Source organism: Bos taurus, chromosome 10 (assembly GCF_002263795.3).
Source record: "Bos taurus isolate L1 Dominette 01449 registration number 42190680 breed Hereford chromosome 10, ARS-UCD2.0, whole genome shotgun sequence".
In the NCBI taxonomy this organism is placed as follows: domain Eukaryota; kingdom Metazoa; phylum Chordata; class Mammalia; order Artiodactyla; family Bovidae; genus Bos; species Bos taurus.
In genome coordinates, this window is record NC_037337.1 from 84,619,436 (window position 1) to 84,643,407 (window position 23,972).

Here is a 23,972-nt window from a genome sequence, read left to right on the forward strand (position 1 = left end):
CACGGGGACGGGGGTTGGTGAGCCTGGGGCGGGGTCAGAAGCCGGACTGGAGCGCCAGGTCCCCCGCCTCAATCGCCACCACCGGAAGCTCCACCCCTCCCCCTGGGACCCGCCTCTCCGCCGCTGGGGCCCCTCTAAGGCCACGCCCCTCGGCGGGCGGGTCACCAACGGCGCCCGGGCCGGAAGTGACGGCACCGGTGAAGCCTTTTGGGTGGGACCTGGGTCATCAGCTCCAAAGGCCGCGATTTCACATCGGAAACAAAATAGCGGATGCTCGGGAAGGAACCTCGGCTGCTAGAGGCCGGTGGTGGTGGCGGTGAGGAAAGGGTAGGTTCCCGAAGGGGAGTTGGGGGTGACAGGAACGCGCCTCACATCCGGTGCCAGTACGGGCGGCTGCGGGCAGGGCCGGGCCCTTTGTCGCCATCCGGGCCACGGAGCCGGTGTCCTCGAGGATGAGGCGCGGGGCGCGGTCGGGCGGGGACCGAGGAACCTCATGTGGGGACCCAGGAGGGGCGGCCCGTTTCTCGGGCGCCGTGCGCGGCGCGCAGTCCGGTTGAAGAGAGTCCCCCTCAGCCTTGGTTTGGAAGTGCTGGTTTCCCGAAGACAGCTGGGCGCAGGTGCTTTGGCCAGGGATTGACCGTCTTGCCTGGAGTTGGAGCGAGAGAAAAGAGGAAGCGCCTTGCGCTGGGTCTTGTTGAGCAACTGGTGAAACTCCGCGCCTCGTCCCCTGAGTGTGTCCTTGTCCAGGGGAAGCGAGTGGCACTCGGCTAATTTCCTTCTGTCTCAGTTCGAGGCGGAAAACACCGGGGTCTGATGCTTTTGCTTTAATTTGGACTGTCGCGAGGCTTATATGTCCAGTGCTTTGCCCGTATTTTAGATACTTGGCTTTTTGATCCCGCAGATTCCTTTCACATAAGTGTCTGCTTCTCTGGTAGAAAAGTCAACTTAATGATTTTACAAGGGTTGTTTGCCTGCTTTGGACAAGAGGATAAAGCGTTCAAGGTTTACTATGGGAGATAAGAATGGCAGGCAAATCACTATATGGCAGAGCACGTTGTAAAAGTCATAAATATTCTCTCAAGTTTGAGGCAGGTGGAGATTACATCTGGTTAAAGGCATCTTGTTACTTGAGTTATTTTGCACCATGGAAAGTTTTCACCCTCGGAGTTGAATTGAGGAGGGCATTATATCAGAGGGTGTATTACGAAGAGCGGCACTCTGGATTCGAAGCGTCCGGTACCCAGTGTGCACTTTAAATCACTCTTATGAAGGAGGATAAAAACAGGAACGAGATTGGGAGCCGATTGCATTTGGCTGATTCAGTCACCTGCCAAAGCCAGTTTCAATTCTTTTACTCATTTACAGAGTTCTGCCAACGTAAACCCCCTCCCACCTCCATTTATTAACAAGCCCTTAACAATGAAAAAGAAGCTTATTTATTGAATGCATGGATTTCCTCCCTCCTCTCTCCAGAGAAAAGTAGATGATAGAAGCGCTATCTAACATCTGTTTTTACATTCGTCGGCTCATCTTCCTTGGGTAAATAGTTATCACAACTCTGGGCATAACTTTCCTCGGAGTGGATACGGTGTGGTGCTGAATTTTAAGTTAGTGGCTGCCTCTGGTCCTAGACTGCTGCGTGAATTTCCATTTGGGAGAACTGGAGGATTGGAGTTGGTCTCTGAGAATCATTCCAGCAGGAAAGAGAAAGTTTGTCTGTCAGCAAGGCTTTTGTGGTCCCCTTCCCCTCCCTCACAAAGGGATCCAGGTTCCCTCTGCTTCTGCTCTCCCACTGCTTTACCTCAGATTTCAGGGAGAGACTTGTTTCTTTTGGATGTATTCTGAAAAATTAATAGTGCCTCTCCTTTGTGTGATCAATTCCAGGCAGATTTGGAAGGTGTTTTGAGCTTTGCTCTTAATAAGTTTTGTGACAAGAACTTTGCCTTAGGTACGTAAGGTCTAGAATGAGTGAGAGATTTGAGGTGACTTTTGCATGAACCGGGTGGGATATAATGAAAATTTGGCCTTTGGTGGTGACAGAGACTTAGAAAGGAGGGAAACTATGAAAAGGATATGACTGGCCAATTGGGAAGCAAGGAGTAAAAGATGAAGTTGACTAGGAGGCTTTGTTTAGAAAATGGGGGAAACAATCACAGGAATAAGGAAAGCTAGGAGCACAAGAGCGTCTGGAAGAGGAGAAATCGGTTTGAAAGTATCACTTTTCACGTGCCAGTAGTTGAAATATCCGTGGACAGGCCTGGAGATGTAAGCATAAGTAGCCTTACCAGTTGATTTTGAAACAGTGGAGGAGAAGCCTGAGAAAAGGAGGGGGACAAGGAGGCCCAGGCAGAGCCTAGGAACACTTATAATGAGAGGGTGGAAGAGGATAAGGAGCCAGCTGAGGGGAATGAGTGGTGGGAGGAGAATCTCCACGATGCAGTGTCACTAAACTGAGGAAGGGAGGGAAGCTTCAGGAAGGAAAAGGTTGTCAGGGATTTTCAATATTAAGCCTGTTTGTCGGAGAAAGAGCTGAAGCTTTAGAATAGCACTGTCCAATAGAAACATCACTTGAGAGCTACAAAGCTCAGTTTTAAGTTTTCTGATGAGCAAATTTTTTAAAGATAGAAATAGGTGAAGTTAATTTGAATAGTGTATTTTATATAACTCAGTACAGCTAAATAATTTTATTTCAACATGTTATTAATGTAAAAACATTCTTCTCTGTCTTCCCCTCTAGATAGTAAGCACCTTAAGTGACCAGAAGCATCATCGGATGCACTAGCACCCCTCGTACCTACAGTGTGTGGTTGTGTAGAAGAATCCCAACAAGTGTTTGTTGATTAAAGGGTATTCGTGTTTGGCTATGCCTTGTACAGTTCCTTAAGGTGATCTAAGCGAACAAGAGAATGCATTGCTGAGAATAGTCAATGATTTACAAATTAACTGTGAATAGTCCTTTTCTTTGTTAAAGATTAGTTATGTTCTGCCATTTCCACAACAGATTTTCCACAATGACTCATTGTAATTACATCTTCCATGTAGAGTTACTGAAATGAAATTTGAGAGGAAAAGAATCTCTTTAACTATATAAGTAATAATACAGGACCATGGTCCCATATCCACAGTTCTCAAGTCCAAAAGCTCCTAAATCATTTGACAGCAAACTCTAACCTGAACCTCTTTATGTAATTTAGGACTTCTTATATATTTCACTACATATTTATTAGTGTGTTTGATTTTGTGGCTCTATCTAATACCCTGGGGGAGCATTATAAATCATGGCATTTGCCTCCTGTTGCAGTGCGGGAGACCTGGGTTCGATCCCTGGATTGGGAAGATCCCCTGGAGAAGGGAAAGGCTACCCACTCCAGTATTTTGGCCTGGAGAATTCCATGGACTGTATAGTCCATGGGGTCGCAAAGAGTCAGACACTTCTGAGCGACTTTCACTTTGAACTTTACAAAATCCAAAAAATATATAAATTCTAAACCTGTTTAGTCCTAAGGGTTTCAGATAAAAGATTTTACGTTTATGTCGTCGTTCATTTTTTATTGCACCTTCTGAGCCCACATAACCATTATTATTTAAAGACAACCATGATAACTCTACATAGTAGACCTCCCCCAAACTCAGTGCCTTAAAGCGTTAGCTCTCACTCTTCTTAAAGGTGACAGCTAGGGCAGTTCTGCTTTGCCCTTCTTGTTCTGGGGCAGTGGCTACCCAAATAAGTTCTTGAGGGGACAGCAGAAGTACAGGAAGGCAGGGCCCCCTGCACAAGCACAGTTTTAACTATTTGTGCTGCATCTGTCAAGATCCCATGACCAAAAGAAGTTGTTGTGTTGAGCCCAAAGGCATGGAGTGGGTAGTAGACTGTACTCACCTTGAGGCCAAAGCAACTCACAGAACCAAGCTCAGCATCCTTTCTTGGGCATGTTGGGGGAGGGAGTGAATATATGCTAAAAAATAATCTAATCTACCACAAATGGTTCACAGTAGAGTAGGAAGGAAGGAAGCAGGGGGGAAGAATCACCAAATTGGATATGTCACTGTGTTTGCTCTTTTTAGGGCCTGTCACCTTCACGAAGCCTCTTGTGGGACTGCGGAGATTGTTTGCTCCCTAATCTCTTAAAATTGAGAGTCTTTCTAGGCTGTATTCCTGATGTTTTAGATTAATTTTAAATTATTAATTTTAGTTTGTTACCTTGGGATGTAGTGAGAGACAGAAAGATACTTTTCTGTTGGTATGTCCCTAAATGAATTTTTAATAAGCTTCTTTTTGGGATTTCAAGCATTGGTCCTGTGATACTTTTTAAAGTGCTGATGGATAGAAGGTTTTCTGGTTAGATAGATTTTTCTGTTCAGCACATCAAAACTTCAAGATTATCTGTATTCTCCTGGGGCTTTTAGTCTTTGTGTATAATAGAAATTACAGCTGCCCATCAGAAAAGGATTTCTTTTTCCTTTTATCTGATTGAGCAAGTGTTTTGAGAAAAAGGAAATGAATAGCAGTGAATTCAAGTGTTGTGCTTTATCAGCCTCAGAAAATCTTTAGCAGATGGCCAGAGAGAAAACACCAAAATCTACTTACATCCCACTCCCTCTGCAATTCAGGTCATGTGAAAGATCCTCACTTCCCAACAACTGTCTTTTCTTGTTCTCAGGGCACTGTTCGTAATGTTCTAAGGTCCAGTAGTGTCTTTTTGCCACGCTGCTGGGACAGTGGGTCATTGGCCTTCTCCATGCAGTCATCAATTGTTTTCAGCTGTTACTGGCCCTGAATCAAATCTAGCTTTGCCTGCCCCTTCGTACCAACAATGTTTGATTGTTCTCCAGGCCTGACTGGAGACCTTGCTAGCCCTGTTGCCTACCTCCATTTCCTGCTGCTGCTGCTGCTGCTGCTAAGTCGCTTCAGTCGTGTCCGACTCTGTGTGACCCCATAGACAGCAGACCACCAGGCTCCGCCGTCCCTGGGATTCTCCAGGCAAGAACACTGGAGTGGGTTGCCATTTCCTCCTCCAATGCATGAAAGTGAAAAGGGAAAGTGAAGTCGCTCATTTGTGTCCGACTCTTAGCTACCCCATGGACTGCAGCCCACCAGGCTCCTCTGTCCATGGGATTTTCCAGGCAAGAGTACTGGAGTGGGGTGCCATTGCCTTCTCCCCTCCACTTCCTACTGAACTCCATATACCTGGTAGTTCTTCTGGGAAGGGTCACCCTGCAGCACTGTGATCTTTAATGCATCGGTGGAGGCATGAGCTTTCTTCAGGTGAACTGGCAAAGGACCTGGGCCGGTTGGGTGTCAGAATATTTGGTTTCTGGAATTGCTGTTACTTGCCCTGTAATTGTACACCAGCAGATTCTTTCACCTTTCCTTAGCCTTAGTGTTTTACATGTAAATACAGATGTGTCTTAAATACAGTTGTCCTTTGGTGGGGGGCGGGGATGGAGGACAAGTGCTTTCAGGACTCCCACCAAGCCCCACCCCGTGGCTAACAGAATCCTTGGATGCTGAAGTCCTTTATATAAAATGGCATAATATTTGCATATAATCTATACACATCCTCCTGTATACTTTAAATTATCTCTAGATTACTTATAATACCTAATATGAATGAAGACACCTTTTCCAGTTCTGTGGCTACTGCTGGGTTTTCCAAATTTGCTGGCATATTGACTGCAGCACTTTCACAGCATCATCTTTTAGGATTTTAAATAGCTCACCTGGAGTTCCATCACCTCCACTAGCTTTGTTCATAGTAGTGCTTCCTATGGCCCACTTCGCTTCACACTCCAGGATGTCTGGCTCTTGGTGAGTGACCACATCATCGTGGTTTTCTGGATCATTAAGACCTTTCTTGTATAATGTTTCTGTGTATTCTTGCCATCTCTTCTTAATCTCTTCTGCTTCTGTTAGGTCTTTTCTGTCCTTTATCATGCCTATCCCTGCATGAAATGTTCCTTTGATATCTCCAGTTTTCTTGAAGAGATCTCTAGTCTTTGCTGTTGTACTGTTTTCCTCTTATTTATTTGTCTTGTTTGTTTAAGAAGGCCGCCTTATCTCTTCTTGCTATTCTCCAGAACTCTGCATTCAGTTGGGTGTATCTTTTTCTTTCTTATTTGCCTTTTGCTTCTCAATTAGTCAACTTTTAAAAATCTAGAAGCATAGGTCAGAACATTTGCTTTCAATACTTTGAGAATATAACTATTCTGCTGGAATCCACCTCCCTTTTGGGTAAGCTAGTATACATGTTGTCAAACCCTAAATATAGGTATACACCTTCAAAAATCTATTTGACTTTTTAAATAGAAGTATATAGGAATGTGCACAGATCATAGGTGTAGAGCTCAGAGAATTTTCAGATTGACACCTCTGTGTAACTAGCACCCAGATCAAGAAACAAAACATTACCATTAACTCCAGAAGCTTCCTGTGTACCCCCTTCTGGTGATCAGTTCCCCTAAAAGTAGCCATTGAGTCTGCTGTTAAGTTTAATTCATTTTATTTTTTAAATAATTTTATTTATTCATTTTCTTTTTATTTATTTTTTCTTTTTTTCATTTTCTTTTTAAAACAAATTAATATTATATATTTTAAACAGAACTGTCTCACTATATAATTACATCTTTTTAAGTTAATATTAATTTGCAATCTTTTGATCTCACTCCAGCTTACTATGGGCACATAGTAAATTGGAGGGGAGGCGAAAAGTGGGCACAGTATTTAAAAGCATGTAGGATAGGGACTTCCCTGGTGGTCCCGTGGTTAAGTAGTTGTGCCTTCACTGCAGGCGGCATGGTCATGGTTTTGATCCCTAGTGGGAGTATTAAGACTCCAATGCCTCATGGCATGGCCCCCCAAAAATACATGGGATAGAAAGGAAAGCATACCTTGATTATGAATTTGTCATGATTTAAATGATCTAAATATAGGTGATAAGGGTTAATTGAAAGTCAATACCTTTACTAGAGGAAAAAGTTGTTTTATGTGGTTTTTTATGAAAAAAATCATTAGAATAAGAAAGAATAATATTTAGAGGATAGAAGATCCTGAAATGAAACGACATTGACAACGTGCTTTCATTTAAGTATGTACATGGTAATGTTTTAGACACTTTAAATGAATTAGAGTATTGCTTAGGTATGCAAACCATTTTTTTTTCTTCTGTATTTCTGAAGACTTTCAATGAAAAAGCAAAGTTGAAGTCCTAAGGAATTGGCCGATGGACATTCAGGTACCTAGACAGGCACATGGGAGGGTGAGGTCTGGGAGATGGAGTAATGTGTGTGAGCAAGGCTGTGCGAGGAGGCAGAGGAGGAGCTGGGGGTCAGGAGTCTGTGGTTTTGGTCTTGGTCTGCCCAGTTGAATGCTTTTAAGCAACTCACTGAACTTGGGTCCCGTTCTGTTTTTGTAAAATAAATATATTATCTAGTTCTTCTGCCTTGGAACATTGTGGTAAAGGAAAAAATGAGATGATAAAAAGAAATTAAAAACACAAAACATAATTTTATGGTGATATAAATTAAGGTGGATTGCAAAAGGAACATTGACAAGAACATTCTTTAAGATCATTTAGCACCCTTTGCTCTACATCTGAAATCATTAGATATGATAGTGATTGAAAATAATTGGTTTCTCAAGTAGATCTACTCATTACCAAGAAGTAACTTGAGCTGACAAAAGTTTGTCAACTGAAGGTCTTGGCATAGTAATGCATTTCCGGTTTACAAATTAGTCTTGTAAGTGTTTAATTGGTGTGAATGGATTTACTAGAACTTAACCAACTCTTGGTAACCCAGTAAAATCTGTTCCAGACCTAATCCAGGAGCCAGCAAGTGACAGCAGCCTGTGAGGTCCTTAGAAAGCGTGGCCTGGAGGAAAACACATGAAAGAAAGGTTTGTTTTTGCAAAAAGTCATTTGTGAAAGTGTTTCAGAATAACAGAATAATTGTAATGCACAAAAGATTGTTTTCCTTTTCCCTGTTTCAGAATCCCAAGAGGCTCTGTTTTCTGTGGAAAAGTATATCTATACAGTTGCTCCAATGACAGAGTTACCTGCACCCTTGTCCTACTTCCAGAATGCACAGATGTCCGAGGACAACCACCTGAGCAATACTGTACGTAGCCAGGTACAGTGTCAACCTCTGCAACTACCCTTTCAGACGGTGGATTCATTGACCACCCTCCCTCACCTCTAGGAGAAGCACAGGACCGAGCAGGCTTTGTCAGCTTTACCAGATTTACATATTTGCGGAACTTCAAGTACGGGAAAGCACTGTCCCATTTGGTGCAGGGGACGCAAGGCTGCGTGAGTCTTGGTTGTTGATACAGTTCCTCCCTGGCTCAGACATCACCTCCCTTTCTGATGCCTTCTCCAACTTCCCCAGCTGTTTATTACTCTACCTAGCTTGCTCTTACTCTTCTGTGGGCTGAGTACATTTTATTTGCTTTTAGTTTTTCAGTGCCTGGCCAGCCTGGTTCTTGACGGTGCTCAGTAAGTGCTCCTTGACAGAATGATGAACACAGGGCTGAGTGTAGCAGTCCTGGGAGAGGTCAAAGGAGAGAAGAAGGAGAGGGATGTAATTTGTGCATGGAACACAGAGATTCGGCGGCTCCACACACAGACCAGAGCTGCCTGTTCCTCTGCTAGCTAATCATTACATGTTGAAGGCAGAGTCCACAGATGGCCTATGAGACGGCTGGGGCAGCAGTATTATTTTAAGAGGTGGAGCCAGAATGGGGAAAAACACAAGGCCAACTGTAAGCCGTACAGGCTGCAGGGGGTGGGGAGCAGGGCCCAACTTTCCTCTGTGTGAACCAGAGGGCAGAGCCAGTGGTGGAAGGAAAGAGGTTCTGGATTAGGAAAGAGGAATTTCCTCATAAACACTGTATGTCTGAAAGAGCATGGACTGTCTCATGGGCTAGTGTGTGCATGTCACTAAAAGCAGCCACAGAGGCTGGAGGACTATCAGCCAGATCTGCAGAGGGTTAGTTCATGGACTGAGCGGTGAACTATAGCACTGGGTGGCCAGAGATTGAGAATTCAGTTAAGGGTCAAAATGTGGGAGGAAGGCTTCCCAAAGTAAACCTCCATGGATGCTTAAGATTTGAGTAGAGCCAACTGGGAAGTCATGACTGATAGAAGAAGTAACAATAGTGGAAGAAGAGTTGTCCTCAGTATAAATCGACAGGGAGGCTCTCTCTGGGGATATCAGAAGCAGATCACACTGTATTGTTAGAGCATTTTAAACAAGTGAAATCAATTTAAAATGAATATCGAGGGAAGCCCGAAAGAGAACACCTGAGGGGTTGATGGCGTGGAAGAGGGACTGTTGCCCCTCGTGTCTGGGTGGATGGTTAATAAGGAGTGTTCTGACAACACACTTGCTCCACTTCTGTGTGTCAGCAGCTTGACTTTCTCCTTTTTGCTGTTCCCTAGGAATGGCCTTTTGAAAAAGTTAGACTGGGCTAGATTAGAAGGTTCTTGGGGTACAGCTGTGTAAGTTTGGATGCTGCAGACTTTGTACTCATTTTCAAACTGTTAGAGAAGAGAGAAGAAAAGTGGGAATTGCAGACTTGGGTCTTCTTCCTTAACCAGAGGTGCTCCTGTTTTATCTGTTTATATGGATCTTCCATGGATCCCTTTGAACAAAAGATTCCAAACTAACCAGTTAAAGGTCACTCGTCTGCCCTCAGGAGCCGAAACCAGCCTACTGAATGTCTTCAGTGTGCTGGACTCATACTTGGTGCTCTCACAAACATCATGCAGCTTTAGGGCCTGGCATTTTAGGGACGTTTATCATAAGTGAGCAAGTTTTCCTTCTATCTTCCCCTCCTTTGAATAGCTGCTCTATTAAAGTACTTATCTATATGACTCTAGAGTACACAAACACACAATTTTACACTAGATATTACAGAAGGAAAAGAAAATTCATTTACAAATATTTTTGAAGCTGAAAGAGAATGAATAACTTGCTTACAGACTAGGTAAGTAGGTGAATTATCCTTTCCTTTTAAAAATGAAAATCATTGTATGTTTTTCAATTAAAAATAGTCTTTAAAGGGACTTCCCTGGTGGTCTACTGATTAGGACTAGGCACTTCCAATGCAATGGGTGTGGGTTTGATCCATGGTTGGAGAACTAGGATCCGTGAGCTGCATGGCATGGCCCCAAAAAAAAATGTTTAAAAGAAATATTCAGCAGGCCTGAATATGAAAATAAACTTTTGTATATCTTATAAAGACAGACTGAAGTAAACTATATTAGAAATTTCTGTGTAGTCCAGCTAGTGTTCAGCTGTTCCATTTATTGTTTTAATGTCCATACCATAAAAGCCCAACAAGGAAAAGATGAGTGATTTTGGTGATTTTCCCCTTTGTTTTTTCCACATGTTCAATAATACAGTAATCTCATAATTTAAAAAGAAAAGTATTTTTAAAGAGGAAAATTTTTGGATGTGAAGGAAGGTCACAAGAGGAGAAAATGCTAGGTGGGGAATATCTGTATAAAGGAGCAAAAGCCTTCAAGGTGCCCATGATGACTGACTTAACCACGAACAGTAGTGGGGAAATTAGAGCAACTGATGTCAAAGAAACCAGAAAAGCATGATAGCCTGAGGTCTTGGTCATTGGAATTTATATTCTGTCCTTGCCACTGATAAAAGCTTCAATTGTGTTTGTCAGTTTCCATTTAAAAGACTGAAATGTTTACCATGCTTTATAAAAAGGTTTCGTAAAAATACTGAGTTTTTGGACTTAAACTTTAAGCAAGCTTTCATATTCTAGAAAACTAGCCCATATAAAACATCTTAATTCCTGCTCGTAACAAATGAGAGGAGTTAAATTGTTTTCACCTTTTCAGTTTTTAGAATACTTTACTTTTTTATGCTTGTTAGCCCTACTAGGTTATAAAATCTCTAAAGGCAGAACCTTATTCATGTTTCTGAGCTGACTTTCGAATTTAATCACCAAGTGTCTCTAAACCAGTTCAGTACAAATCTCCCTGCCAAGGAACAAAGAGGTTTTGGGGTTTTTTCTCACATTAGCAAGAGAAATTTTAAAATTTTGTTTCTGCAAATAAAAATCCAAAGTGAGTCTTAGTTGCATAAGGACTTTATCTTTTGTGTGAGAGGGTGCCCTGCGTGCCCTGTTCTCTGGACCCACTCCTTGGCCATCACATCACTGCTCTTGACACCATGTCATTATCTACACTGCTGTCACCATGTGGGGCAGAGCTCCAGTTTTTATGTAGAACAGCTGTCAAATGGTAGTTTGGCATGTCACGAGAACCAAGTGGAGAATCCATTTTATTTATTTCTGTCTCAAGAATGCGTGTCCTGCTTCAACCAAAAATGTTAACTGCTTTCCATTAGTTTAGCCACCACCTCTACTGGAAGCTAGAGTGGACCTCATGTTTCTGCTGTTGGTTGGCCATGTCTAGAGGGACTGGAGACTGGAAGGTAGACTGACTAAATAATTCAAGTGTTTTTGACGAAGGGCGAAGCTTGTAAGCTGTTAAATAACTGAAGTTCTTTGTTTTCTGTTTAATTTTGGCTGCACTGGGTCTTCGTTAGCTGAGCACTTCCCTAGTTGTGGTGAGCACGGGGCTACTCTCTAGTTGTGATGTTCAGGCTTCTCATTGCAGTGGCTTCTCTTGTTTTGGAGCTAGGTGCGAGGGTTTCAGTAGTTGTGGCACACAGGCTCAGCCCCATGGCATGTAGAATCTTCCTGGACCAAGTTGGTAAGTGGATTCTTAACCACTGAACTGCCTGTTAATTTGTAAAGTTTTATTTTCTGGTGCAAAATTTTGATGGGTAGAATTCATGTTTTGATTTGACGTAGACTTACATCCCTTATCGTGGATTAGCTGAGGCCTTTTTGCTTTTCTGAGATACAAAGAAGTGATTTTTTTTAAAGTAAGTCTAAAATTCATTTATAGTTAATTAAGCCTTTTAAAATATATTACAGCAGTGATTTTCAAATTGGAGTCCCCTGGAAGAATTGTTAAAACAAATTCTCTGGCCCGAAACCCAGAATTCCTGATTTTGTAGGTCTGGTATAGGGCCAGAGAATTTGCATTTCTGACTACTTCCCAGATCCCACCAATGCTTCTGGTCCAGCGACCATAATTTGAGAGTCACTATATTTGAATAACGATTTAAAGGGAAGGTGACCTTAGAGAAAAACAGTTAGATTTATAAATTGAATATTCAATATTTTAATTCTCATTAGTTTATTCTGACCCAAATTTTTTAGTCCTTAAGGCAGTTAATTGTCAACAGCCTTTTTGATTTAGAATAGAAGGATAAAAAAATCAGTTATTTGCCAACTAAAAAAGAATCCTTAAAGTAGAAATTCATTGAAAGGTCAATAATAATTCTCTGTGTAAAGCAATTGCTGAGGAATACATGCAGATTGTTACCTTCAGCTCTGCTAAATTTACAACATTAAAATGTGTCTGGTCTTTATAAACAAGGTCATTTGCAGTATCTTTTCTGAATTCAAAAGACTAAATTCAGAGAACTTTATTAAGTTATTAGCAAATCATAAGCTGGTAGAACTAACCCTCTCATTTTCTAGATGATGGTGGGTCACTTTTTTAAAGTGTGAGAAATCTTACGAAATTAAACAGAATGCAGACATGGAAGATGTTTAAAGGTGATTAAGTACTTGGGACCTTGAGGAGGAAAAAATAAGTGAAAGGAGTGATCTAAATTTAAGCTAAATCAGGTTCACAGGCTTAATCAGTCAGCCTTTGGATGATGATGTTATTGTACTGTTTATGGTAATGAATTTGTTTTCCCTCCCATTCATATCAAAATGAAGTAAAGAGAAAAAAGAACTTAAGATCTTGGGGTGACCTCCAGAGAAACATGCTTGTTTTTGCATGAGAGTAAAATCAGAGGTCTTTGGCACAGATCTTAATAGTTTGTTTAAAAAAAAAAAAAAAGCTCTAGGTTCAAGCCACACACAACAGCACCATAAATGTGTAATATTATCTCTCACTAGTTATGTCAACTGTTCAGGAAAATGACAGCCTTCCTTGATGATGGAGTACTGGTTAAAGCTCTAACTCTGGGCAATCTCAAAGCTTGGGCAGGTGCTGGATAGAATTCTGCATGCTGTTGGAAACATTGCGTATGATTAATAAATATTTTCAAGTTTTCCACTTCACTTGCCAGTTCTTCAGTTCAGCTACTCTTCTCATTTTTTCTGCAGTGCAAGCTTAGGAGCCTCACATTTCTAATTGTGGAAATTCAAACAACATCTAGGGCTTCCCTGACAGCTCAGCTAGTAAAGAATCTGCCTGCAGTGCAGGAGAACCCCGGTTTGATTCCTGGGTTGGGAAGAGCCGCTGGAGAAGGGATAGGCCACCCACTCCAGTATTCTTGGGCTTCCCTTGTGATTCAGCTGGTAAAGAATCCGCCTGCAATGTGGGAGACCTGGGTTCGATCCCTGGGTTGGGAAGATCCCCTGCAGAAGGGAAAGGCTATGCACTCCAGTATTCTGGCCTGGAGAATTCCATGGACTGTATAGTCCACAGGGTCGCAAAGAGTCAGACACGACTGAGTGACTTTCACTTTCAACAGACAACTTTCAAACAATTATAAAGTCTTATTGGTACTTTTTTTTTATTTATTTTTTTAAGATAATTTTATTTATTTATTTATTTTTGGCTGTGCTGGGTCTTTGTTGCTGTGCTGGCTTTTTCTTTAGCTGTGGCGAGAAGGGGCTACTCTCTAGTTGCAGTGCTCGGATTCCTCACTGTGGGGCCTCTCTTGTTGCAGAACACAGGCTCTAGGTGCATGGACTTCAGTAGTTGCAGCATGTGGCCTCAGTAATTGTGGTGTGCGGCCCCACAGCATGCAGACTGCAGTAGTTCTGGCTCATGGGCTTAGTTGCTCTGCGTCTATGTGGGATCTTCCCAGATTGGGGATCGAACCCAAGTCTCCTGCACTGGCAAGTGAATTCTTATCCACTGCACTACCAAGGAAGCCCTTTAATTTAATTGGAGGATAATTGCTTTACAATGTTGTATTGGTTTCTGCCATACAACAACATGATTCAGCCATAAGTATATGTACATCCCCTCCCTCTTGAACCTCCCTCCCATGATACTTTTTCTTATAAATAAATATGTATTTTAAGTAAATAATGTGAAGATTATAAATATATCAACGTAATGGAATACAGTGTTAATTTTTAGGCCTTTGACTTGGTATATGGGAATGTATACATGAAATAATATTTGATGAAAAAAGTAAGATTAAATTTTCCTTATTAAATAATCTAAGTTCATATTCAGCAATACAGAATAATAAACTTCAGTATGGCAAAAACTGCCATGAACAAAGTCTAAAAACAAACTGGGCAAAGGCTTATATACCTAGTGACAGATATATCTTAATATATAAAGAATCCTTATGAAGTTAAAAGGGACGTAACTCAGAAACAAATTACTAAAAGGTATGAGCAGAAAAATATCTACTTTTGCTTTATTGATTACACCAAAGCCTTTGACTGTGTGGATCACAATTTTTGGAAATTCTTAAAGAGATGGGAATACCAGACCACCTGATCTGCTTCCTGAGAAATGTGTATGCAGGTCAGAAGCAACACTTAGAACTGGACATGGAATAATAGACTGGATCCAAAACGGGAAAGGAGTATGTCAGGGCTGTATATTGTCACCCTGCTTATTTAACTTATATGCAGAGTTCAATTCAGTTCAGTCTCTGAGTCGTGTCCGACTCTTTGTGACCCCATGAATCACAGCACACCAGGCCTCCCTGTCCATCACCAACTCCCGGAGTTCACCCAAACTCATGTGCATTGGGTCAGTGATGCCATCCAGCCATCTCATCCTCTGTCGTCCCCTTCTCCTCCTGCCCCCATCCCTCCCAGCATTAAGGTCTTAAGTACATTATGAGAAATGCTGGACTGGATGAATCACAAGCTGGAATCAAGATTCCTGGGAGTAATATCAATAACTTCAGATATGCAGATGACACCATCTTTATGGCAGAAAGCGAAGAACTAAAGAGCCTCTTGATGAAAGTGAAAGAGGAGAGTGAAAAAGTTGGCTTAAAACTCAACATTCAGAAAACGAAGATCCAGACCCATCACGTCATGGCAAACAGATAGGGAAACAGTGAGAGCCTCTATTTTGGGGGGCTCCAAAATCGCAGCAGATGGTGATTGCAGCCATGAAATTAAAAGATGCTTACTCCTTGGAAGAAAAGCTATGACCAACCTAGACAGTGTATTAAAAAGCAAAGACATTACTTTGTCAGCAAAGGTCCGTCTAGTCAAAGCTATGGTTTTTCCAGTAGTCATGTGAGAGTTGGACTATAAAGAAAGCCGAGCACTGAAGAATTGATGCTTTTGAACTGTGGTGTTGGAGAAGACTCTTGAGAGTCCCTTGGACTGCAAGGAGATCCAACCAGTCCATCCTAAAGGAGATCAGTCCTGAATATTCATTGGAAGGACTGATCCTGACACTCCAATACTTTGACCACCTGATGCGAAGAGCTGACTCATTGGAAAAGACCCTGATGCTGGGAAAGATTGAAGGCAGGAGGAGAAGGGGATGATAGAGGATGAGATGGATGGCATCACCAACTCGATGGACATGAGTTTGAGTAGGCTCCAGGAGTTGGTGAAGAACAAGGAAGCCTGGCGTGCTGCAGTCCATAAGGTCACAAAGAGTTGGACACAACTGAGCGACTGAACTGAACTGATGAGCAGTATACATGTATGAAGGAGGAAAAAGAAATATAAATGGTAATAAATATATGAAAAGACTAGTTGATCAACCTTACTAGTAATCAGAGACATAGAAATTAAAACCTTTGTCTTTTGCCTTTCAGTGAGCAAGGCTTGATTCTTACTGCTACTGAAGATATGGGGAAATAGGCACTCTTCATTTGATGTTCATAGGAGTTAAAAGGTTGTCTTTATTTGGAAGCAGGATGTCAAAGAGTCTGCTACATACACATGCCTTTTGGAGATTATCTGGCAATTAACTCTAAAAATGCATACACTAGACTTCCCTGGCACTCCAGTGGTTAAGACTCCGAGCTTCCACTGCAGGGACATGGATTTCATCCCGGGTAGGGGAAATTCCACATGTCTCAAGGTACGGCCAAATAAATAAATAAATAAATGCATGTACCTTTTGACCAAGTATGACCACTTCTTGAAACTTATCCTATAAAAACATTTCCATAAAAGTACCAGGAAATATAGATGAGAATATTCTTTGAAATATTACTTATAACTGAGAATTTTGAGATCAACATTATAAGGTAATGGAGAATAGTAGGATCTTTTGACTGAACTGTCTGAAGTAGAATCTCAGCTCTGGAACCTCTTAGTTGTGGGATCTTTGGCAAACTATTTGATCTGCCTAAGCATCGGTTTCTTTATCTGTTAAATGAAGTTTAGAATATTAACTCAGTTTTATATGGATTAAATAGATGACTCACCTGAGCTGCTTAGCAGAATGTCTCACGCATTCATAGTCAATAAATCTTAGCAATTATTATCATAGTTATTACTGTGCTGCTACTGTAATGTTATTTTTTAATTATTTCTTTTTGCTTCTATAATATGTACGTTGAGGTATATTGGCAAAGCAGATTGCAGAGCATGGCTATAAAAGTATCTGAAAGCATGTCAGATTGCTCACCGTGTTCATGCTGTGAAGCAGAGATTCGGGAGGATGCTGAGTTTCTGTTTATAAACACAAGTTGATAACATTTTTTAAAACTTCTAAAAATGTTTATAAACTCTTATTTATGGTATTTCTTTTAACTACAGAAATAAAACTAAAAGCCAAGGACAGGCAGGGAAGAAACAAGGTTTTTGTTTTTTTTTTTAAAAACCCAAATGGGCAAGCATGCTCTATTAAAAAATACCTCCCCTCTCCACCCCAAACGCACTCAAAAATACCTCCATAATCTTTGCTGCCCAAGAACTACTCTCCCTGCCTGAGGGTCCACATGTATTCAGTGGTTGGACTTGTACATGTTCTGAAGTGAGAGAAGGGGAAAGAATTAAAATGAAGCCTCTGATTTCACAGCGTAGGAGCTTTGGGGAATGTGGCTTCATAGGAACTCACTTCCCACATACTGGCCACTTCCCATAGGACCCCGCCCTCCCTGAAACTTACAACATTTGTGTAGTGAGTAATCTGCTTTTGCCACTGAAATGAAACCATTTATAATGGCTACAACACTGGTTTTTCTGAACCTTAAAAATAGTCTCAAAGGGCAAAACTGAAGGCAGTAAAATGATCCTTGGTTGCCAGAGCATAGCGGGAAGGGAGGGATAAATAGGCAAAGGGTTTTGGGGACAGTGAAACTCTTCCGTATGGTATTATGGTAGATGCGTGTATCGCACATTTTTCAAAACCCAGAGACTATACAATACCAAGAGTGAACCCTAAAGTAAACTATGGATTTTAGGTGATAATGTGCCAATGAAGATTGGTTGATTGTGAAAATATACCACTTCGGTGTAGGATGTTGGTGGGGAAGGTTGTGGGGGCAAGGGGTATTATGGGAGTTCTCGGTACTCTGCTCAGTTTTGTTCTGAACTTAAAACTGCTCTAAAAACTAAAGTTTTTTGTTTTCTTTTTAATTAATAAACGAGGACTTCCCTGTTGGTCCAATGTCTAAGACTCCAAACTCCCAATGCAGGGGGCCCGGGTTCAATTCTTCGTTGGGGAGCTAGATCCCACATGCTGCAAGTCTGACCTGGCACAGCCAAATAATAAAGAATTTTTTTTTTTTAAAGAAAGAAATGAGTTACCAAGCCACATATACAAAGAGGCCTTTATGTTCTTATGTTTTAGAAATATATATTAACACTAAAACATTTATAAAGGAAATGATAGGTCTGAGTTTTCCTCAAAATAAAACTAGGGGCAAAGTGGGTGGGAATACAAATGGAATAAGATTTAACCTTGAGATGACGTGATTGAAGGTCAGGTGCACATGTGCTTCCCAGGTGACTCAGTGGTAAAGAATCCGCCTGCCAATGCAGGAGAAGAAGGAGGCACATCGAGAAGATGAGTCGGGAAGATCCCCTGGAGGAGGAAGTGGCAACCCACTCCAGTATTCTTGCTTGCAAGGTCCCATGGACAGAGGAGCCTGGTGGGCTTCAGTCCAGGAGGTCGCAGAGAGTTGGACACAACTGAGGGACTGAGCACATATGCAAAGTGCACGTGGGGCTTTATATACACTTTTGACCTATTTACTTATTTACTTTAACTTTTTCCATAATTAAAAAAAATTGGTTTTAATCAGCCTTAAAAATAATGCTAAGTTGTCATTCTAATATTTAGCCAAAATTTTGCATTTTGAAAATCTCTTAGTACTTCTGTCACTTTCTAATATGACAGTTTTCAAAGGACACCTCTTCACCTCTTTGTGAAAAACACTTAACAAAAACAGCTTTATTGAAGAATAATTATCACACAATTAATTGCACATATTTAAAATAAGTATACAATTTGACCAGTTTTGACATACATGTATACCATGGAAACCACCCCTGCAGTCAAGATCATGAATATAACCATCACCTGTAAGTTTCCTCTTCCTTGTAATCTCTCCCTCCTATCCCTCCTCAACTGCTGTCTATCAGGCAACCACTTACTAACTTTTGTCACTGTATTCTAGTTTTCATTTCCTAGACTTTTATATAAATGAAATCATACTGTACATAACTTTTGTAAGGCTTCTTTCATTCAGCATAATTATTTCGAGATTCATCAGTGGTATAGCATGTATCAATAGTTCATTTTTATTGCTGTGTTGCATTCCATTATATGGATATACCACAGGTATTTTTTTTAATCCATTCACTTGTTTATGGATGTTTGCATTGTTTCTGGTTTTGGGTTATTACAAATAAAGCTGTTGTGGACATTTATGTACAAATCTTTGATTGGACATATTGCTTTCATTTATTTTGAGTAAATGCCTAAGAGTAGAATGTGATCCAGTGTAGAAAGTAGATATTTAACTTCTTAAGGTACTGTCAAACAGTTTTCCAAATTGATTGTGTAACCGCACTGCACTGGTGCAGTAACTTTATGATTTTAGTTTACATTTCTCTGAATAATGATGTGAAGTGTCTGTTCATTTGCTTGTCTTCCTGATATCTTTGGTGAAGTATCTGTTCAGATCCCTTGCTCGGTTTTTAAATTGGTTTGTTTCTTTTGTCTTTCTTTTTCTAGGAGGTTTGGGGTTGTTTGTTTTCTTACTGAGTTTTATATATTCCAGATACAGGTCCTCTATGATATATGTGATTTGCAAACATTTTCTTCCGATCTGTGGCTTGTCTTTTTATTTTCTTAGCAGTATATTTTAAAGGCCAGAAATAGATCAGTATAAATATTGATGAAATCTCTTTTATCTGTTTTTTCCTTTTGTGGGTCAGTCTCTTTTTTTTTTAATCTTTGTTTCACTCAGATTCTCAAAAGTTTTTTCTTATATTACCTTCTTCTGGAAACTATAGTTTTAGGTTTTGCATTTAGGTCTGTATTGTGAGTATAATTTTTTGTGTATGGCATGAGGTATGGATTAAAGTTCATTTTTTTCCAGTTGGATATCCAATTGTTTCAGCATTGTTTGTTGAAAAAGACTATCCTTTGGCAAAAATCAGTTGTGCATATGTGTCAGGCTGTTTCTGGACTCTGCTTAGTCTATTTGTGCCAGTACAACATTTTTTTGAGAACTGTAACTGTATAAGATGTGGCATTAGTTCTCCAACTTTCAAAGTTGTTTTGGACATCCTCCTGTATTTCCCTTTTTTAAAAATAAATTTTATCTGTTTAATTTTGGCTGTGCTGGGCCTTCGTTGCTGCACAGGCTCTTTTCCAGTTGTGGCCAGGCAGAGCTACCCTCCAGTTGTGCACAGGCTTTTCACTGCGGGGGCTTCTCCTGTGGTGGAGCACGGGCTGTGTGGTGCACAGGTTTCAGTAGCTGTGAGACGTGGGTGGCTTCAGTAGTTTCGGCTCCGTGGCCCTGGAGCACAGGCTCAATAGTTGTGGCTCAGAGGCTTAGTTGCTCTGCAGCATGTGGAATCTTCCTGAATCATGGATGGAACTCATGTCTCCTGCATCGGCAGGCAGATTCTTTACCACTGATCCACCAGGGAAGCCCCTATTTCCTATATTAACTTAATAAATATTACTATAGAAAAGCTGATGGAGATTGCATTGATTTACACATCAGTTGGCGGGTGGTGGGCGGGGGGAGAATGTTGGTAGAATTGACACCTTTGCAGTATTGAGCCTTTTAATCCATGAACACACAGTATAGCTCTACATTTATTCAGGTCTTAAAAAAAATTTATTTTTAATTGTGGTTAAGGACATGAGATACCATTTTACAATATTTATGTATTTTTAAAATTTTTGGCTGTGCTGGGTGTTTGTTGCTGTGTGGGGGCTTTTTCTAGTTGTGGTGAGCGGTGGGTGCTACTCTCTGCAGTGTGTGGTTTTCTCCTTGCAGTGTCTTCTCTTGTTACAGAGTGCAGGTCCTGGGGCACTGACTCAGTAGTTGTGGCGCATGGGCTTAGTTGCTTTGCAGCTCATGGGATCTTCCTGGATCAAGGATCGAACCTGTGTCCCCTGCATTGGCAGGTGGATTCCTAACCACTGGCCCACCAGGGAAGTTCCCATCTTAACCGTTTTTAAATGTGCAGCTTAGTAGTGTTAACTATATTCACATTATGGTGCAGTAGATTTCTAAAACATTTTTAACTTGCAAAACTAATACTCTGCACCTGTTGAACAGGATAGCCCCATTTCCCTGTCTCCAGAGCCCCTAGCAAACACAGTTACACTTTTTTTTTCAAGTTAGACTAGGTACTTTATATAAGTGGAATCATCCAGTATTTGTCTTTTTGTAACTTGCTTATGCATTTCACAGTATAAAGTCCTCAGGGTTCATTCATGTTTTAGCAAGTGACAAGATTTCCTTCTAAGGCCGAATAGTCCTCCGTTGTACATACGTATCACATTTCCTTTATCCATCTATTGTTAGACATTTGAGTTTCTTCTGTCTCCTGGCTCTTGAAAATAGTGCTGCAGTGGTCATGGGTGTGAAATACAGTATCTCTTTGAGATACTGCTTTCAGTTCTTTTGGATCTGTACCTGGAAGTAGAGTTGCTGGACCATATGACAGTTCTGTTTTTAATTTTTTGAGGAAGCTGCATCGTTTCTTATCGCAGCTGTACCCTTTTACAGGTACACAGGGCACAAGGGATTCAACATCTCTGCACCCTTGCTAATACTTGTTATTTTCTGGGGAGTTTTTTGATAGTAGCCATTCTAATGGGTGTAAGAGAGCTTATTTTAGTTTTGATTTTAATTTCTCTGATTAGTAACATTGAGCATCTTTTTTGTGCTTGTTGGCCATTTGTATATATTCTTCTTAGAAATGTCTATCGAAATGTCTGTTCAAGTCTTTTACCATTTTAAAATCAAATTGTTTCTTTGTTGTTAAGTTATAGGAGTCTTTTATATATTCTGGATATTAACCCATTATCAAATATATAATTTGCACATATTTTCTTCCATTCTCTGGTGGCCTTTTTACTCTGTTTCTTTGATGCACAGAAGTGTAAAGTTTGATGTAGTCCCATTTGTCTGTTTTTGCTTTTGATCTTTAATTTCTTTTAGCAATATTTTTGATTTTTCAGTGTACACATATAATCAGGGTTCCCCAAGACCATGCTCAGGTTCAGTGATAAGCTAGTAGAACGACCCACAGATCTCAGAAAAGCTGTTATACTCACTGTTACAGTTTACTGCAGTGAAAAGACACAGATTAAAGTTAGCAACAGAAAAAGGCACAAGGGCAAGGATCCAGGAGACACCAGGCCCAGGCTTCCAATTGTCTTATCCCAGTGGAGTCATGCGAACAAATACTTAATTCTCCCAATAGCAATGTGAGACAACATGCAGAGAGTACTGCTCACCAAAAAAACATACTTGAGCCCCGGTGTCCCAGAGTTTTATTCAGGGTTGGTCATGTACACATGGCTGGACATAGTTCTCTAACCCCTCCTAAGGTCAAGCAGATACCATGTGGCTCAAGACTCCCACCGTGGATCAGATTGTTAATGTGACCCAAGGCCTCCTGTAAACAGAAACAGCCTTAATAGGCAGGCTGTTCCAGGGACTTAAAGGTTATCTCCTAGGAGCCAGGCCAAATCTTTCTATGGTGTATGCAGGTTTTGGACACCCCTGACCTGCTGAGTTAATCCTTTACAGTACAAAAGCTCTTTCACATCTTTTCATCCTTCGGGTCTCAGCTCAAATGTCATGTCCTCAGAAAGATATTCTCTGGTCACGTTACTTGAAAGTCCCATTCTATGTATTTATCACATCACCCTATTATAGTACTATCCTAATCTGTAATTATCTTGTTTATTAGCTGTCTTCCCCTGCTTGAAATCAGTTCATGAGGGCAGTCATGTTGGCTGGTACGTCCTTGTATATAACTGGCATTCACTGTTTTTTAAATTTAAAAGTTTTAACTAAAACAAAGTACCATAAGGCAAATAGAAAAAATGACAAAGGATATGAATACTTAGTTCATTTTAAAAAATGATCATTTTTTCCTAATAAGAGACATAGAAGTTAAAATTAAACTGAGATCCTGTATTTTAATACGTATCAGTTTGGTAAAAATCCAGGCATCGCAAGCTTACTATGTAGACAAGGGCTTGTTGAAATAGGCACTCTCCTGCATTGCTGAGTGCACTATTTGGCTGTATAAATCAGGATTTGAAGTGAATATATACTTTGACCTTGTACTTCAGTGAAGTTATCCTATAAATATGCCCCGTCATGTGTGAAATAACTTCACTGCAGTGATGTTTGAAATGGCAAAAAGTTGGAAGCAAGTTCGGTGTCCATCACTAGGGGATTGGCCTAATAAATTACGATATCTTTATACACTGGCTGTGCAGCTGGTTTTTTAAGAGAACAAGGATATTCTTTACTGACATGTAGAAAACTTTCTAAGATACAATTTAAAAAAGAAAGCATAGTATAGGACAGTGCATTTCTTGTGCTACCATTTCTGTGGACAAAGGGAATGAGAATATGTATTTGTATTTGCTTGTGTATGAATAAGGAAACTTTGAAAGGATTTGCTGAGAACAGTAACCAGTGGTACCCCGGGGGGTTAGGAAACCGAGAGTTAAGTGGGAGGTTTTTTACTGTATGCTTTTTTAAACTTCTTGAGTTTAGAATCAAATGTGTATTTTGCCTCTTTAAATAAATTGTATTTTTAAAAAAGACATAAATTATATAGTTAATTTTTAAAGTAGTATCCAAAGTATTATGTGAAACAGTGCTCTAGTATCCTGTATCAGCTCTGAGGGCGGGGCAGGGTGGGGTCACTAATGTTCACTATAAACCAGAATATCCAGTCTTACCCTTAACAAGCACATTATGATTGCCTCTTTCATGCTAGGTTGACCCAGTTAAACAGCTCACGTAGCCTTATAGGAGAACTGTGGTGCCATAGAAAGAACAGTTTTGAAGTAAGAGATTTGACTTTGATTTTCCTACCTCTGTTGTTTTCTGACTATGAAATTTTGTATCAGTTGCTTTACTGTTCGTCTACCAAAACCTCCCAACATATAAAGATAAACAAGATGAAGTGAAAGTGCTTTTAAATTAAGTAAGTACTTTATATAAATCATATAATACTAAATTACATAAATGCTTTGTAAATGCTATATTAAGAGAGCTGTTATTACTTGCATTTACTTTATACTAAACATTAATCAGCCCAAGTTGGCCATAATTGTATTGCTGAATATTAGCCATAACTGCAGCGTTCTTAGCATATGGCACAGTCCCCTCCTTCTTAGAGGATTGAAGTGTGAATTCCCTCAGCTCTCCTGCTTCTCAGCTATCTACCCCATTATGCCCCTGTTGTC

At 40.6% G+C, this 23,972-nt stretch overlaps 1 protein-coding gene across 10 annotated transcripts in view; it reads left to right on the forward strand.

The window, feature by feature from the left end:
- Nucleotides 1–209: 209 nt before the first annotated feature.
- Nucleotides 210–23,972, forward strand: part of PSEN1 (presenilin 1) — a 67,232-nt gene continuing 43,469 nt past the window's right edge. For 2 of the 10 annotated variants that reach the window (XM_059890235.1, XM_059890239.1), the window contains exons 1-5: nt 210–327; nt 2,738–2,885; nt 7,177–7,232; nt 7,813–7,894; nt 7,988–8,127. In XM_059890235.1, coding sequence (XP_059746218.1) covers nt 8,041–8,127 — 87 coding nt within the window. In that variant the 5' untranslated portion in view covers nt 210–327; nt 2,738–2,885; nt 7,177–7,232; nt 7,813–7,894; nt 7,988–8,040. Of the gene's footprint in view, nt 328–2,737; nt 5,810–7,176; nt 7,233–7,812; nt 7,895–7,987; nt 8,128–23,972 lie in introns of those variants that run through there. The other 8 variants (XM_059890238.1, XM_059890240.1, XM_059890236.1 and 5 more) reach the window with 7 other exon arrangements.